The following is a 13,813-nucleotide window of genomic DNA, read 5'->3' as shown; positions in this document are numbered from 1 at the left end:
CATATTTATATTTATATTTATATTTATATTTATATTTATATTTATATTTATATTTGTATTTGTATTTGTATTTATATTTATATTTATGCTTATTTTATATGTATATTTATTTATCTTTATGTTTATGTTTATTTTATATGTATATTTGTATTTGTATTTATATTTATATGTATATGTATGTGTATATTTATTTTAAAAAATATTTAAAATTATCTTCATTCCAGCTCAGTGAATCCTTTCAGTCGCTGTTTTTCAGCAGGCAGGGAAGGGCCTGGAGCAGATCCGTGCCTCTGGAGCCGGGAATTCCTCACCTGTCCTCCTTGATCCTGGCCAGCAGCGGCTCCAGCCAGCCCAGGGTGCACTCGCAGTGGGCATCCAGGAATGTGATCACCTGGCCCCGGGAAGCCGCTGCCCCTCGGAGCCGCGCCCGGATCAGCCCCGACCGCTGCTCCATCCGCAGGATTGTGACGGGCACTTCCAGCTTTTTCACGTAATTCTCCAAGGACGCCTTCAAGAACTCTGCCAGGTTTGGGGGGACACAAAGGCCAGCGGGATTTTTAGGGAGGTTTCATTCCGAGGTGCTCACGGAACCGCCTGGAGCACCCCAAGGGGGTGGGAATGAGCTGGGCTTTGAGGGCCCTTCCAAAACCATTCCCTGAGGCCAGGATCATATCTCGGGAATTTTAACTAAAGCACAATCACTACCTTGGAATTAACCAGCAACCACAAAACAAAGACAATTTCCTGCTGGTTCAATCCAAAAATAAAATGGCTTTTTTTGGGATGGGTTTTCCCATCGGAGCTCTTTGCATGCTTTTAGGAAAAATGGGAATTACTTGGCTCAAATCCTCCTCCACCCTTCTGGCACAGGGAATCATTAATGAGCAGGGAAATCCAGGCAGTAATTAGGGTTCAATTAATGCTCCATGGGGCAGAACTGAAGGATGGAGCAGCTGCAAGGCTGAGTTTGCCATTGGGCTGTTCCAGGATCTTTTCTCATTCCAATGATTCCATTTAAGGAACTTGATGGGATTCCTTTTCCAGGGAGTCCCAGCTCCACAGGCAGAGTTTGCTGTTTAAAATCTGGGGTTACAGCAGAAATGAAAAGGCAAAAGAAAAAGTGAAGGGTGAAGGAAACGAGGCACAAAGAGCAGCAACAAAGGCAGAGCTGGAATGAGATGGTCCCTTCCAGCCCAAAGCACTCTGGAATTCCATGGGATTGACTTAATGGGGATATTGAGGAAAATCCAAAACATGGGATGAGGAGGGTGGAGAGCCAGGAAGGAAAGGATTGACCTTTCCAGGAACACCAACTGCACCGAGCTGGATCTGATCCAGGGCCTGAGGGGGCTCCAGGAGAGCTGGAGAGGGACTGGGGACAAGGGATGGAGGGACAGGAGCCAGGGAATGGCTCCCAGTGCCAGAGGGCAGGGATGGGATGGGATATTGGGAATTCCTGGCTGGGCTGGAATTCCCAGAGCAGCTGTGTCTGTCCCTGGATCCCTGGCAGTGCCCCAGGCCAGGCTGGACGCGGGGACAGTGGGAGCTGCCTCAGGTGCCCTTTAAAGCTCTCCTCCAAGCCAAACCATCCTGGCCATTCCAAAGTCATTCCATGACTTCCTCCCCCTCTCCCCACTCCCAGCCCTCCCCTCTGGAAGGAAGGGACGGGAATGTGGGACGGGAGCGGGCGGCCCGGCCCCACCTCTCTCGCTGGCATCATCCACCAGGACGATCTCGGCCAGCAGGCGCGGCGGGGAGCGCTCCAGGACGCTGTGGATGGTGCGGAGCAGCGTGCTCCAGGCCTCGTTGTGGAACACGATCACCACGCTGGTGTTGGGCAGCTCCTCCGGGTACACCTTGCTCTTGCACCTGCCCGAAAACAGCCGGAAAACAGCCGGAAAACGGAGCTGGAGGAGCGGCCCGAAGGAGAGCCGCGTCTTTCCAGGATGGATGAAGGGGCTCGGGAGGAACCGCGGAGCTGCGGCCGCGTCCAGGGATGGTGGGGATGATGAGCCCAGGGGAAAAGGGGAGATCCAGAGCCTGGAATTCCAACAGCTCTGAGGCAGGATGGAAAAGGGGCCATGGCACTGCTCCAACAGGGAGGTTCCACATCCAGGGAGCTCAGGGTGATGGGGATGGATTAAGGAACAAAGTGAAGAGCCAGAGATTGGAATTCCAAGGGCTCTGAGGATGTGGCAGCCTGGAAAAGAGGCCTGGAAGCAGCCATGGCACTGCTCCAAGGGGAACCTGCCACATCCAGGTGGCTCCAAGGAATAAATGAGGGGAAAACCGGAGATCCAGAGCCTGGAATTCCAATGGCTCCGAGCATGAGACAGGCTGGAGAAGGGGCTCCTCTCCCTCTCCCATTCCTGACATTCCCAGCAAAGACCAGGCTCAACCCCACAGATCCGATGTCATCCCCGTGCTGTTCAATCAGAAATTCCAGGGACAGCCATTCCCAGGCAGATTTGGCTCCAGGGAGGTCTGGAGCACACAGGGAACAGGCTGGGATGAGCTGACCAGGAGCAGCAGAGCTGATCCGGGACTGATCCACCTGGAATGTTTAAATCCCGCCTGTTTTCCCAAAGTTCCCACACAAGGGCCAAACCCTGCCAGTTTAAACCATTCCACTGTTTGGGGTATTTATGGGAAAAGCGGGAATGTGGGGCACCTCCATGAAAAATGGGAACTTGCCACAGGTTTTTCAAAGTTAATCCATCAAAAGCCTTCAAATCCCCCTCCCAATCCGTGGGAAAAGCGGGATCCCAGATTTCCTGCAGATTCTCTGGGAGAAGATTTCATGGGAAGGAGGTGAGGGCCCTTCCAAGGCAGGCTGAAAACATCCTTGGAAAAAAAATTCCCTGCAAAATAACCCTGGAGTTTATCTGGGCTTTTATCCACACTGCTCCAGCATTTCCTGCAATTCCAAGCCCCTTGAAACCAGGAATAAAGGAAATAAAAAAAAATCCCCTTTGGAACAATTTTCCTGAAATAAAATCTGTTTTCTCCCCCATCCGGGGATGTCTTGGGGGCCCCTCTGAGGCTGCCAGGGAGGAAAATCTGTTTTCCATGATTTTCACACTAATTAAGGAGCTGACAGCTCCTCTTTTCCAATTATATCTCCCGATCCAAACGGCTGCTCCGAAGGCAGCTGCAGCCCACGTGGAAAACATGGAAGGGAGAGCAAGGATTGTGCTTCTGGAAGGGAAATTTTCCAGATATTCTCGGAATAAAGGAGAATTTCAACCATCCAAGTGCGTCCACGTCCATGAAAAGCGTTCCAGTCCTTACGGATATTCCATGGAGTGACAGGAATGCTGGCATTGCCATCACTCGTCCATGGAATCGGAGAATCCCAGGATGGGTTGGGATGGAAGGGACCTTAAATCCCATCCCAGCCCTGCCATGGGCCCCTCCCACTGTCCCAGGCTGCTCCAGCCTGGCTTTGGACATTGCAGAGATCCAGGGGCAGCCTCAGTTTCCCTGGGAAAGCTGTGCCCGGATCTCCCCACCCTCTGAGGAAGGAATTTTTTATCCACCACGACTTAGAGCTGGAGAAACCCCAGATCCACGAGGTCCTGGTGCAGAACAAATGGATCAGGTGTGGCCACCCCAAAATAAACCAATTTTCCCGCCCTTGAGGGCTGAATTTCAGGAATAATAAATTTTAGTCTTGCCTAAAAATCCAGTCAGGAGTTCTGAGGGAAGGATTTCCCAATTAAAGGGAGTTTTCCCACAGGTCCACGGCCAGCCCTGCACTGCTCCTTTCCCCCAGCCAGGATCACATCCCAGTGTTTTTTCTTTTGGAGAATCACAAAACTCCAGCTCCTCCTTTAACCCCGCCTGTTGTTCCAGAAATCCCAATGTTCCTGCTCAGCCCCGGATGTTCCCACAGCCAGGAGCCAATTCCAGCCTCAATCTCCAGGAAAAAATCCAATTAGGATGCTCCAGCAATCCGTGGAACAGCACTTGGAGCCTCGCTCATCCAGAAAAGATTGAGGATGGATTTCTTCCCTCGCTGGGGAAAATCCTTGGGAATGAAACGAGGCCTTTCCCTGGAGAGTTAAGCTGGGTTTAAGGTTTAATCAATAGCTCCCAATTAGAGCTGGCTCTGATTAAAATCTCCAGCCTGGCCATTTCCAACAGGACCCCGGAAATCCAGGGACATTCCCTGAGAGAAAACTCAGGATGGAATGGGAAGTAAATGAAATTCCATGGATCAGCTGGAATGAAACCATCAGTCCTGGGGCAGGGAGAGCAGGGGAGCCAGTCCTGCTCCGATACAGCAACGGGATGGGGAATTTGTGGGATCCTGATGAGGAATCCCATTCCCACAGAATCCCATTGACTCTGGAGCCCGGCTGGGAGAGCTGGGAATGTTCCCCTGGAGAAGGGAAGGATCCAGGGAGAGCTGGGAATGTTCCCCTGGAGAAGGGAAGGATCCAGGGAGAGCTGGGAATGTTCCCCTGGAGAAGGGAAGGATCCAGGGAGAGCTGGGAATGTTCCCCTGGAGAAGGGAAGGATCCAGGGAGAGCTGGGAATGTTCCCCTGGAGAAGGGAAGGATCCAGGGAGAGCTGGGAATGTTCCCCTGGAGAAGGGAAGGATCCAGGGAGAGCTCAGAGCCCCTTGCAGGGCCTGAAGGGGCTCCAGGAGAGCTGGAGAGGGACTGGGGACAAGGGATGGAGGGACAGGAGCCAGGGAATGGCTCCCAGTGCCAGAGGGCAGGGATGGGTGGGATATTGGGAATTGGGAATTCCCAGATTTGCTGTGGCTGTCCCTGGATCCCTGGAAGTGCCCAAGGCCAGGCAGGAGCAGCCCCAGGATTCCCAGGATGAGATATAAGCTCCCATCCCATCCCAATCCCCAGGATTCCCAGGATGGGATTTAAGCTCCCAGCCCATCCCAATCCCCAGGACTCCCGGGATCTCACCCGTCCAGCCGCACGTCGGGCAGGCTGCGGTTGAGGGCGATGCGGTCGCTGGCCAGGAGGTTGAACTGGTTGATCTTGAACAGCTCCTTCATCTTCTCCTGCTCCTCCTTGGGAATGAGCACGGCCCTGCCCATCTCCCCCGGGCCCTCCTGGCCCCGGGAAATAACGGCTGGAAAACGGAACAGCAGGAGCTGCTTTGAGCACCTGGGAATTGGATTTATCCTTCAGGAAACTTCTGCTTTTCCACAAGGAATGCTGGAAATCCAACCCCCGCTTTCCCTGCTCCGCTGGGAGCTTTTATCCCCCTCTGGATCCAAGAACATCCAGTTTTATTCCAAGATGATTGAACCCCCTGGATTTGGTCCTTCCCGCTATCCCAGGCTGCTCCAAGCCCTGTCCAAGCCGGCCTTGGCCACTTCCATGGATCCAGAGCAGCCACAGCTTCTCTGGACACCCTCACAGAGAATTCCCTGGATCCCTGGAATGCCCCAGACCAGGCTGGACGGGGCTTGGAGCCCCCTGGGACAGCAGGAGCTTTCCCTGCCCATGGAATGGGATTTACGCTCCCTTCCAACCCCAACCATTCCCCAAACCACAAACACAAACTCAGACAACTCCAACACCAACACATCCCGGGATTTCCTCCGCTGGGCAGAGCCAGGACGGGAGGCCAGGGCTGAGGAACCGCGGGCTGGGCGCTCACCGCGCAGCGCCGGGAGCAGGGAGCGCTCCTTGGGCCGGTCACACTTGTTGCACTCGCTGAAGTAGAGCAGCAGGAAGACGTCCAGCAGCACCCAGAGCAGGGACGTGGCCAGCACCACCCGGCAGTAGCCAAACCTCCTCATGGCTCCCGGGAGCACGGCGGGATCACAGCCCCACGGCACGGATCCAGCGGGGAGGCAGGGAGGAGCATCCCGCTGCGGGCACAGGAAAAGAGGATTTTCATGGATTTGGGGGCGCTCGTCCTTCCATCAGGCGTTGTTTGATACCCAAACATCCGCTCTCCTCAGGGAACCATTTCCATTTCCAGTTTCTCCAGTTTTTCTCCTGCCAAAATGTTTCGGGCTCCACCTCGTGACTGCCAAAGATTCTTTGGAAAAGGGCACGGCAGTCACTGATCCATGGATTTGGGCTCCTGCCCCAATTAGGGAGTTTGGAAAATAAAGCTAAAGGTGAGGCCTCTCCAAAGAGTAGAGCCCGTCTGGGAGAGCTGGGAATGTTCCCCTGGAGAAGGGAAGGATCCAGGGAGAGCTGGGAATGTTCCCCNCTTTAAAAACAAAAATTGTAAATCATTAAATTTTAATTGATTAAATTGTAAAAAATAATTTTTAATTAAAAAAATTAAAATATATTTTAAAATAAGTTATTTTAATTAAAATATGTATTTATATGTATATGTATATGTATGTTTATATGTATATGTATATTTATATGCATATGCATATATATATGTATATGTATGTTTATATGTATATGTATATTTATATGCATATGCTTATATATATGTATATGTATGTTTATATGTATGTTTATATGTATATGTATATTTATATTTATGTGTATGTTTATATGTATATTTATATGTATATTTATATTTATATGTATATGTATATGCATGTGTATATGTATATGTATGTTTATATATATATGCATATTTATATTTATATTTATATTTATATTTATATTTATATTTATATTTATATTTGTATTTGTATTTGTATTTATATTTATATTTATGCTTATTTTATATGTATATTTATTTATCTTTATGTTTATGTTTATTTTATATGTATATTTGTATTTGTATTTATATTTATATGTATATGTATGTGTATATTTATTTTAAAAAATATTTAAAATTATCTTCATTCCAGCTCAGTGAATCCTTTCAGTCGCTGTTTTTCAGCAGGCAGGGAAGGGCCTGGAGCAGATCCGTGCCTCTGGAGCCGGGAATTCCTCACCTGTCCTCCTTGATCCTGGCCAGCAGCGGCTCCAGCCAGCCCAGGGTGCACTCGCAGTGGGCATCCAGGAATGTGATCACCTGGCCCCGGGAAGCCGCTGCCCCTCGGAGCCGCGCCCGGATCAGCCCCGACCGCTGCTCCATCCGCAGGATTGTGACGGGCACTTCCAGCTTTTTCACGTAATTCTCCAAGGACGCCTTCAAGAACTCTGCCAGGTTTGGGGGGACACAAAGGCCAGCGGGATTTTTAGGGAGGTTTCATTCCGAGGTGCTCACGGAACCGCCTGGAGCACCCCAAGGGGGTGGGAATGAGCTGGGCTTTGAGGGCCCTTCCAAAACCATTCCCTGAGGCCAGGATCATATCTCGGGAATTTTAACTAAAGCACAATCACTACCTTGGAATTAACCAGCAACCACAAAACAAAGACAATTTCCTGCTGGTTCAATCCAAAAATAAAATGGCTTTTTTTGGGATGGGTTTTCCCATCGGAGCTCTTTGCATGCTTTTAGGAAAAATGGGAATTACTTGGCTCAAATCCTCCTCCACCCTTCTGGCACAGGGAATCATTAATGAGCAGGGAAATCCAGGCAGTAATTAGGGTTCAATTAATGCTCCATGGGGCAGAACTGAAGGATGGAGCAGCTGCAAGGCTGAGTTTGCCATTGGGCTGTTCCAGGATCTTTTCTCATTCCAATGATTCCATTTAAGGAACTTGATGGGATTCCTTTTCCAGGGAGTCCCAGCTCCACAGGCAGAGTTTGCTGTTTAAAATCTGGGGTTACAGCAGAAATGAAAAGGCAAAAGAAAAAGTGAAGGGTGAAGGAAACGAGGCACAAAGAGCAGCAACAAAGGCAGAGCTGGAATGAGATGGTCCCTTCCAGCCCAAAGCACTCTGGAATTCCATGGGATTGACTTAATGGGGATATTGAGGAAAATCCAAAACATGGGATGAGGAGGGTGGAGAGCCAGGAAGGAAAGGATTGACCTTTCCAGGAACACCAACTGCACCGAGCTGGATCTGATCCAGGGCCTGAGGGGGCTCCAGGAGAGCTGGAGAGGGACTGGGGACAAGGGATGGAGGGACAGGAGCCAGGGAATGGCTCCCAGTGCCAGAGGGCAGGGATGGATGGGAGATTGGGAATTGGGAATTCCCAGAGCAGCTGGGGCTGCCCCTGGATCCCTGGAAGTGCCCAAGGCCAGGCTGGATTTGGGATTTGGAGCAGCCTGGGACAGTGGGAGCTGTCCCTGCTGGACTGGGATGGGATTTAAGGTCCCTTCCCACCCAAACCATTCCATAATCTCCAGCCTGGCTGTGATCTGTAATTAGAGGTCTGTAATTAACGAATTAACGGCTCCCACTCACCATCAGTGCCTGCATTCCAGACTCCCAGTCCTGCTCCAGCCATGCTCCCACAGAATTCCCTCAGCACTGAACCGCTGGATAATTTTCCAAGTGCCTGGAAAAGAAAAGGAGAAGGAAGTCCCATCACTTTTCCGTGTGTCCTAAAACATAAAAAAATTCCTTCAATTAAAAATCCCTCCTCGGTTTTATCCACTTTTCAACTTCCTTATCCTGCCCCCTCAGCTCCTCATTCCCAAGTGGGATCTTTCCCTTTTCCATCCCATTTTAATTGGTGTTCACCCGAGCCAAGGGGGTGGAAGAGCTGGAAGGATGGAAATCAATCCAATAAATGATTTATTTAATTATTCTCACGGCATTTCTGCACCGGCTCCTCATTAATAACAATTTCCATCTGTCCTAAATATCAACCAATGGCTCTTCCTGCTGAGGGATTCCCAGGGAGCTGATTTAAAATTCCAGGAATTGCTGGTCCGGGATAACACATTCCTTTTGCACGGGAATGTGCAAACGGGAATGGTTTCATTGTAGGAAAAAGAAATGAGGAAAAAACAGATTTCCCAGCAAAACTGTGGATGCTCCATCCCGGGAAGTGCCCAAGGTCAGAAGGGCTTGGGAAGGATTCCCTGGGAATATGGGATGAGATTTAAGGTCACTTCCACCCCAAAGCATCCCAGGATTCTGTGATTCCATAAAATCCCCTCCTCCAAACCTCCAAAAGGAAGAAGCTTCCAAAAAACAAAAATAAGATTTAACTGAAACTCAGCCTCACAAGGTTTGCAGGAAGAGGAGGAAGGGAAAAGTCCCGAGGTTCTGGGCTCCCACTTCCTGGAATAAAGCCAATTTTACCCCATGATCCCGCAGCAAAGCACAGGGAAATTCCTGCCCCAAACCCTGCAGGAAAAGCAGGATTTGGGAACAGGAAACAGGAGGAAAACCGAGGAATCCTTGAAGTGACCCCACCCAATGCTGTGGGCGGGAATTCCGGAGGCTGCGAATCCAAGGGAACGACAATTCCAGATTCCAATCCTTGATTTGCCTTTTCCCTGGATTAAAAATTCCGACTTTCCTGCGGATAGAAACTGATTGTTCAGGAATTCTTCCAGGAACCCCCCAGCTCCTGGCTCTCCCCACAGCCAGGCCATGCCCTGAGCTCAATCTCTTGGGCCTCAAAGGCTCAGAATCCATCACTGCTCCCCAAAAACCTCTTCATTCCCATTCCCAAGATCCCTGCAAGGGAAATAAACATGGATACGGCAAAATTCCCAACTCTTGAGCTGTATTTGCCCACCAGGGCCAGGAATTTCATTCCTTAGTGAAATTTGGGATCATTTCAGGCTTTTTTCTGGGCTGAAAATGTGGAAACTGCAGCAGCACAGGGTGGGGATGGGAAATTGAGGTGATTGCAGAAGAAACTCAGAGGAATTTTGGGGAATCACGGAATTCCAGACTGGTTTGGGTGGGAAGGGACATGAAGGATTATCCCATTCCACCCCTAGGGACAGCTCCCACTGCCCCAGGCTGCTCCAGACTGGCCTGGGACACTTCCAGGGATCCAGGGACAGCCACAGCTGCTCTGGGAACCCTCCCAGGGAACAGTTCCTGCCCAATATCCCATCCATCCCTGCCCTCTGGCACTGGGAGCCATTCCCTGGCTCCTGTCCCTCCATCCCTTGTCCCCAGTCCCTCTCCAGCTCTCCTGGAGCCCCTTCAGGCCCTGCAAGGGGCTCTGAGCTCTCCCTAGAGCCTTCTCCAGGTGAGCACCCCCAGCTCTCCCAGCCTTCCTGGCCTCATTCCAGGAGGTCAAAGCCCTCCATTCCCAAATGGGCACTTCCTGGAAATCCGGCTCAGCAGAGCCCTGAGCTGCTCCTTTAATCCTCCTTCCCTCCTCGGGCTCGTGACGGATGAAGTGTCCTAATCCTCATCAGGACAGGAATAACCCGGGTGTGGAAATTCCCAAAGAAAATCCCCCAAAACCCCGGAGGAATTGTCCAGTTTCTCACCTGGCTCTTTGACTGATTCAGGAAAGCTGGAATTCCCGAGTCCATCCCGGGCACGCGATTCCCAATCCCCAATTAACCCCAGGATTACTCTGCCCTCGGTGTGACCTCAGACTCCAGCTTCTCCTGCCACCCGCGTTCCCGGGAATACCAATCCCTGCCCACATCCCGCTGCTGGGGTGAGGAAGGCTCCAAAATCCACATTATTACCAGGGAAGCGTTGTTCCCGACCTAAACATTCCCATTTTTATGGAATGGATCCCCAGCCAGGCTGCCTGGTTTGTCCAGGATGGGGAGCCCAGCTCTGGGATCGCTCCAGGGATTTGTTTTCCCTGCTCCAAGGGGCTCCCAGGGAGCACCCAGGAATCCATTCCCACAGCGAGGGAACTTCCCGTGCCCTGGTCACAGCAGAAGGACGGAGGGAGAGGAATAAAACCATCCCAAAATCCACGCTGGCTCTCCCAGGGGATCAGAGCTCAGCCATGGAAATGGAATCCAAAATATTCCCGGGAATCTGTGGCCGTTTGTGCCGCTGCTCTGACCAAACGGAGAACCGAACCTCTCCCAGCCATCCCAATTCCTGGGAACAACTCCCGCTCCTCTTCCCGACATCCCTCGGGAAGCACCGAGGGAAAAACTCCCCGAGGAGGGTTTGGCAAAGTGCCTTGGCCTTGGAGTTTTATTTCCATGGAAAACCTTTGGAGCCAGGCACATCCCAGAGACGGGAAATGCATGGAATCACCTCCCGCCCCAGAGCTGAATTCCTGCCTTTCCGTTCGTTTTCCAGGGAATCTCCCGTTTGCCGTGAGAGCCCAAATCCAGCACCTCTCCCACTGAAGGGATTTGGGCTGGAATTGGATCCTTGGGATGGCCTCTGGAATGCCACGGATCCCAGAGAGCAGAATTCCAGAGGTTTAGGAGCAGCTCTTCCAGATGGAAATCCCTGCTGGAAAAGCTAAAGCCACCCCCGGCGTTTGGGAATGCTCCTGTCCATGGCAGCAGAATTGGAATTTTCAATGGAATTTTTAATGGAATTTTTAAATTGAATTTTTAATGGAATTTTTAATGGAATTTTTAAATTGAATTTTTAAATTGAATTTTTAATGGAATTTTTAAATGGAATTTTTAAATGGAATTTTTAAATGGAATTTTTAAATGGAATTTTTAGGAAATTTGGGGGGCAAAACCTCTCCAAGATTTGAGTTTGAGGCTGCCAGGACTGCGAGAAATTCCCAAGCAGGAATGAAACCACTCAGAAATACATTTCTCCACCTAAAAAAGGCAGAATCCTCACGCAGAATTCCCAGCTTTTCCCTCCGAGAGATGAAAGGATTATTCCTCACATCCCAGGATTTACAACCACAAAAAAAGGATTTGGCCAGGAAGAGAAAATTCCCCCTTTTCCCCGTTTTAAACTGGATTTTAGGGCCACGCTGGTCTAAGCAAACCTGGATATAAAATTCTCCCTCCAAAATCCATCCTTTAATTCCATGAGCAGCTCATTAATTCATGGATGAGGAAGAACTTTTAATTCCAGAACTGTCAAACTCCGAGATCCATCCAGGAAAGCTCTTGCACATTTAGTAAGGAATAAAAATAGGGGGAAACAAAAGGAAATAAAAGAAGGGGAATTTGGGTCCCTTTAGTCAGCGTTTTGTCTTTTCAGAATTCCGGTTTTTCCGCCTCTCTCCTCTCCTGAAATTTATTAATAGCCCTGTTCTTCCCTTGGGAATTCATTCCCGTGACTCAGGAGTTCAGGTGGAAAAGCCTCGTTAATTCCTCTCATCCCGGGAGGAAAACCTGTCCTGGCTCAGGGGGGGCTTTGTTCAGGCCCCAGCCCTGAAATTCCCGGCTCCAGCCCCGAAATTCCCGGCTCCAGCCCCAAAATTCCCGGCTCCAGCCCCGAAATTCCCGGCTCCTCCTCCCCAATTCCATCCTCAGCAGCTCCAGAGCCGCTCAGCCTGGGAATGGTGGGAAATTCGGGAAGAGTTTACCTGGGTTTATTCCCTCCTTTCAAGGCCTGGGGCTGTGCTGGTGCAAAGCGCTGGAATCCTGCGGATAATGCAAATAAAAATTCCTAAAAATCCTCAAAATCTTCCTGGGATATCACAGAACTGTGGGATGGTTTGGGAAGTGAGGTTAATCCATGGGCAGGGACGGCTCCCGCTGTCCCAGGCTGCTCCAAGCCCCTTCCAACCCGGCCTCGGACACTTCCAGGGATGGAGCAGCCACAGATCCTCTGGAAGAACCAAAACATTGGGAATTATCTCCTTTTCCCGAACGTTGGAAGCCCCAAATCCTCCTCCCATTCCTTTGCTCACCAACTTCCCAAATTCCTCCTTCCCAGCCAGGCCTGGCGCCTCCCATTCCCAAACCTCCGGGATTTCTCCTGGAAAAAGGAGATTCCAGGATTTCTCCCCTTTGGAAGAGCCTGGTGGAGGCCGCCCGGAAGCTGCCGCTGTTTGTTCCCATTCCAGAGCTGGGATCTCCAGCCTGGAGGAATTTTCCAGCTCTTCCAACACAAGGAAACGTTGGAGAGAGCCAGAGCGAGCCCAGGAGCAGGAAATCCGGGAATGGCCACATTCCCAAGGCTGCCGGAGCTCCAGGAACGCCGGGATTGTTGGGGGTTGGATCAGTGAGCCCTCCCAGCTCTGATATTCCAGGATTCTGGGATCTGAGGAATCCATGGAGCAGGGCCCCGCAAGCAGAATTCCATCCCTTTCCCCTGGCCATAAATCAGGAAAGATCCCAAATTCCTGAGCACCAAAATCCCTCAAAACAACCAAGGAATTCTTCCAATCCTCACAAAAGGAATCTCCCCCGTGCATTCCCAGGTTATTTCTGCCCCAGCTCCCAGGTTTTTGAGGGAAGAGGATTTGTCGGGATTTCGCTCCGTGGGATTGAAATTCAAACAGGAAAAATTTGATTTTCCCGTGTCCATGGAAGCGCAGCCACTGGAGCTCAATTCTCCCACATTCCCAGGCAAGGTTTTCCTTGGATTCACCCGGTGGACAAAACCCTCTGGAATTTTCTGACATTAAAAAACACCAAAGGAGAAATTCCCAATCCCGTATTTCCAGGCAATTCCGCTTTTCCTTCGTTTTCCCATCAGCCACCAGCTGGATTCCCGCATTCCCACATTTCCCAAACCCCAAAATTCCATGAAATATTCGGAGCAAGTAACCCCATCCCATTCCACACATTCCCACGTTTCCGTCTCGCCTTTCCCTACGGAATTCGGCTCTGGGGGTGCAGATGGTGGGAAGAGCTCCGGCATCTCTCATTCCCAAAAATCCGGGAGCTGTTTCTGGAGCAGGTGGGAAGAAGGTGGGAACAGAAAATCCCAGAACCTCCTGGCCTTGTTTGGGAAAAAAAAAACAACCCAGATTTTTCCATTAAAAAAGCAGATTTTTACACAAAAAAGCAGATTTTTAGACAAGAAAATCACTTTTTTTCCCCCAAGAAAAGCAGATTTTTTCACAATAAAAGGAGTTTTACTCAATTTACTCCAAAAAATGAGGTTTTTATACAAGAAAAGCAGATTTTTACCCAAAAAAGCAG

The 13,813-nt window shown here is 50.1% G+C and overlaps 1 protein-coding gene across 2 annotated transcripts in view; it reads right to left on the bottom strand.

Moving 5' to 3' along the window:
• Nucleotides 1-205: 205 nt before the first annotated feature.
• The window catches only part of LOC107207435 (polypeptide N-acetylgalactosaminyltransferase 13-like), a 16,355-nt gene continuing 2,747 nt past the window's right edge, over nucleotides 206-13,813 (bottom strand). Inside the window, exons 3-8 of one of the 2 annotated variants that reach the window (XM_015634501.2) lie at nucleotides 12,247-12,304; nucleotides 8,256-8,349; nucleotides 5,635-5,848; nucleotides 4,932-5,100; nucleotides 1,703-1,869; nucleotides 206-519 (exon numbers count right to left, since the gene is read on the bottom strand). In XM_015634501.2, coding sequence (XP_015489987.1) covers nucleotides 308-519; nucleotides 1,703-1,869; nucleotides 4,932-5,100; nucleotides 5,635-5,848; nucleotides 8,256-8,270 — 777 coding nt within the window. In that variant the 5' untranslated portion in view covers nucleotides 8,271-8,349; nucleotides 12,247-12,304 and the 3' untranslated portion in view covers nucleotides 206-307. The remainder of the gene's footprint in view (nucleotides 520-1,702; nucleotides 1,870-4,931; nucleotides 5,101-5,634; nucleotides 5,849-8,255; nucleotides 8,350-12,246; nucleotides 12,305-13,813) is intronic. The other variant, XM_015634502.2, reaches the window with a different exon arrangement.

This window comes from Parus major, chromosome 7 (genome assembly GCF_001522545.3).
Source record: "Parus major isolate Abel chromosome 7, Parus_major1.1, whole genome shotgun sequence".
Lineage (NCBI taxonomy): Eukaryota > Metazoa > Chordata > Aves > Passeriformes > Paridae > Parus > Parus major.
This window is presented reverse-complemented; position numbering and strand designations above follow the sequence as displayed.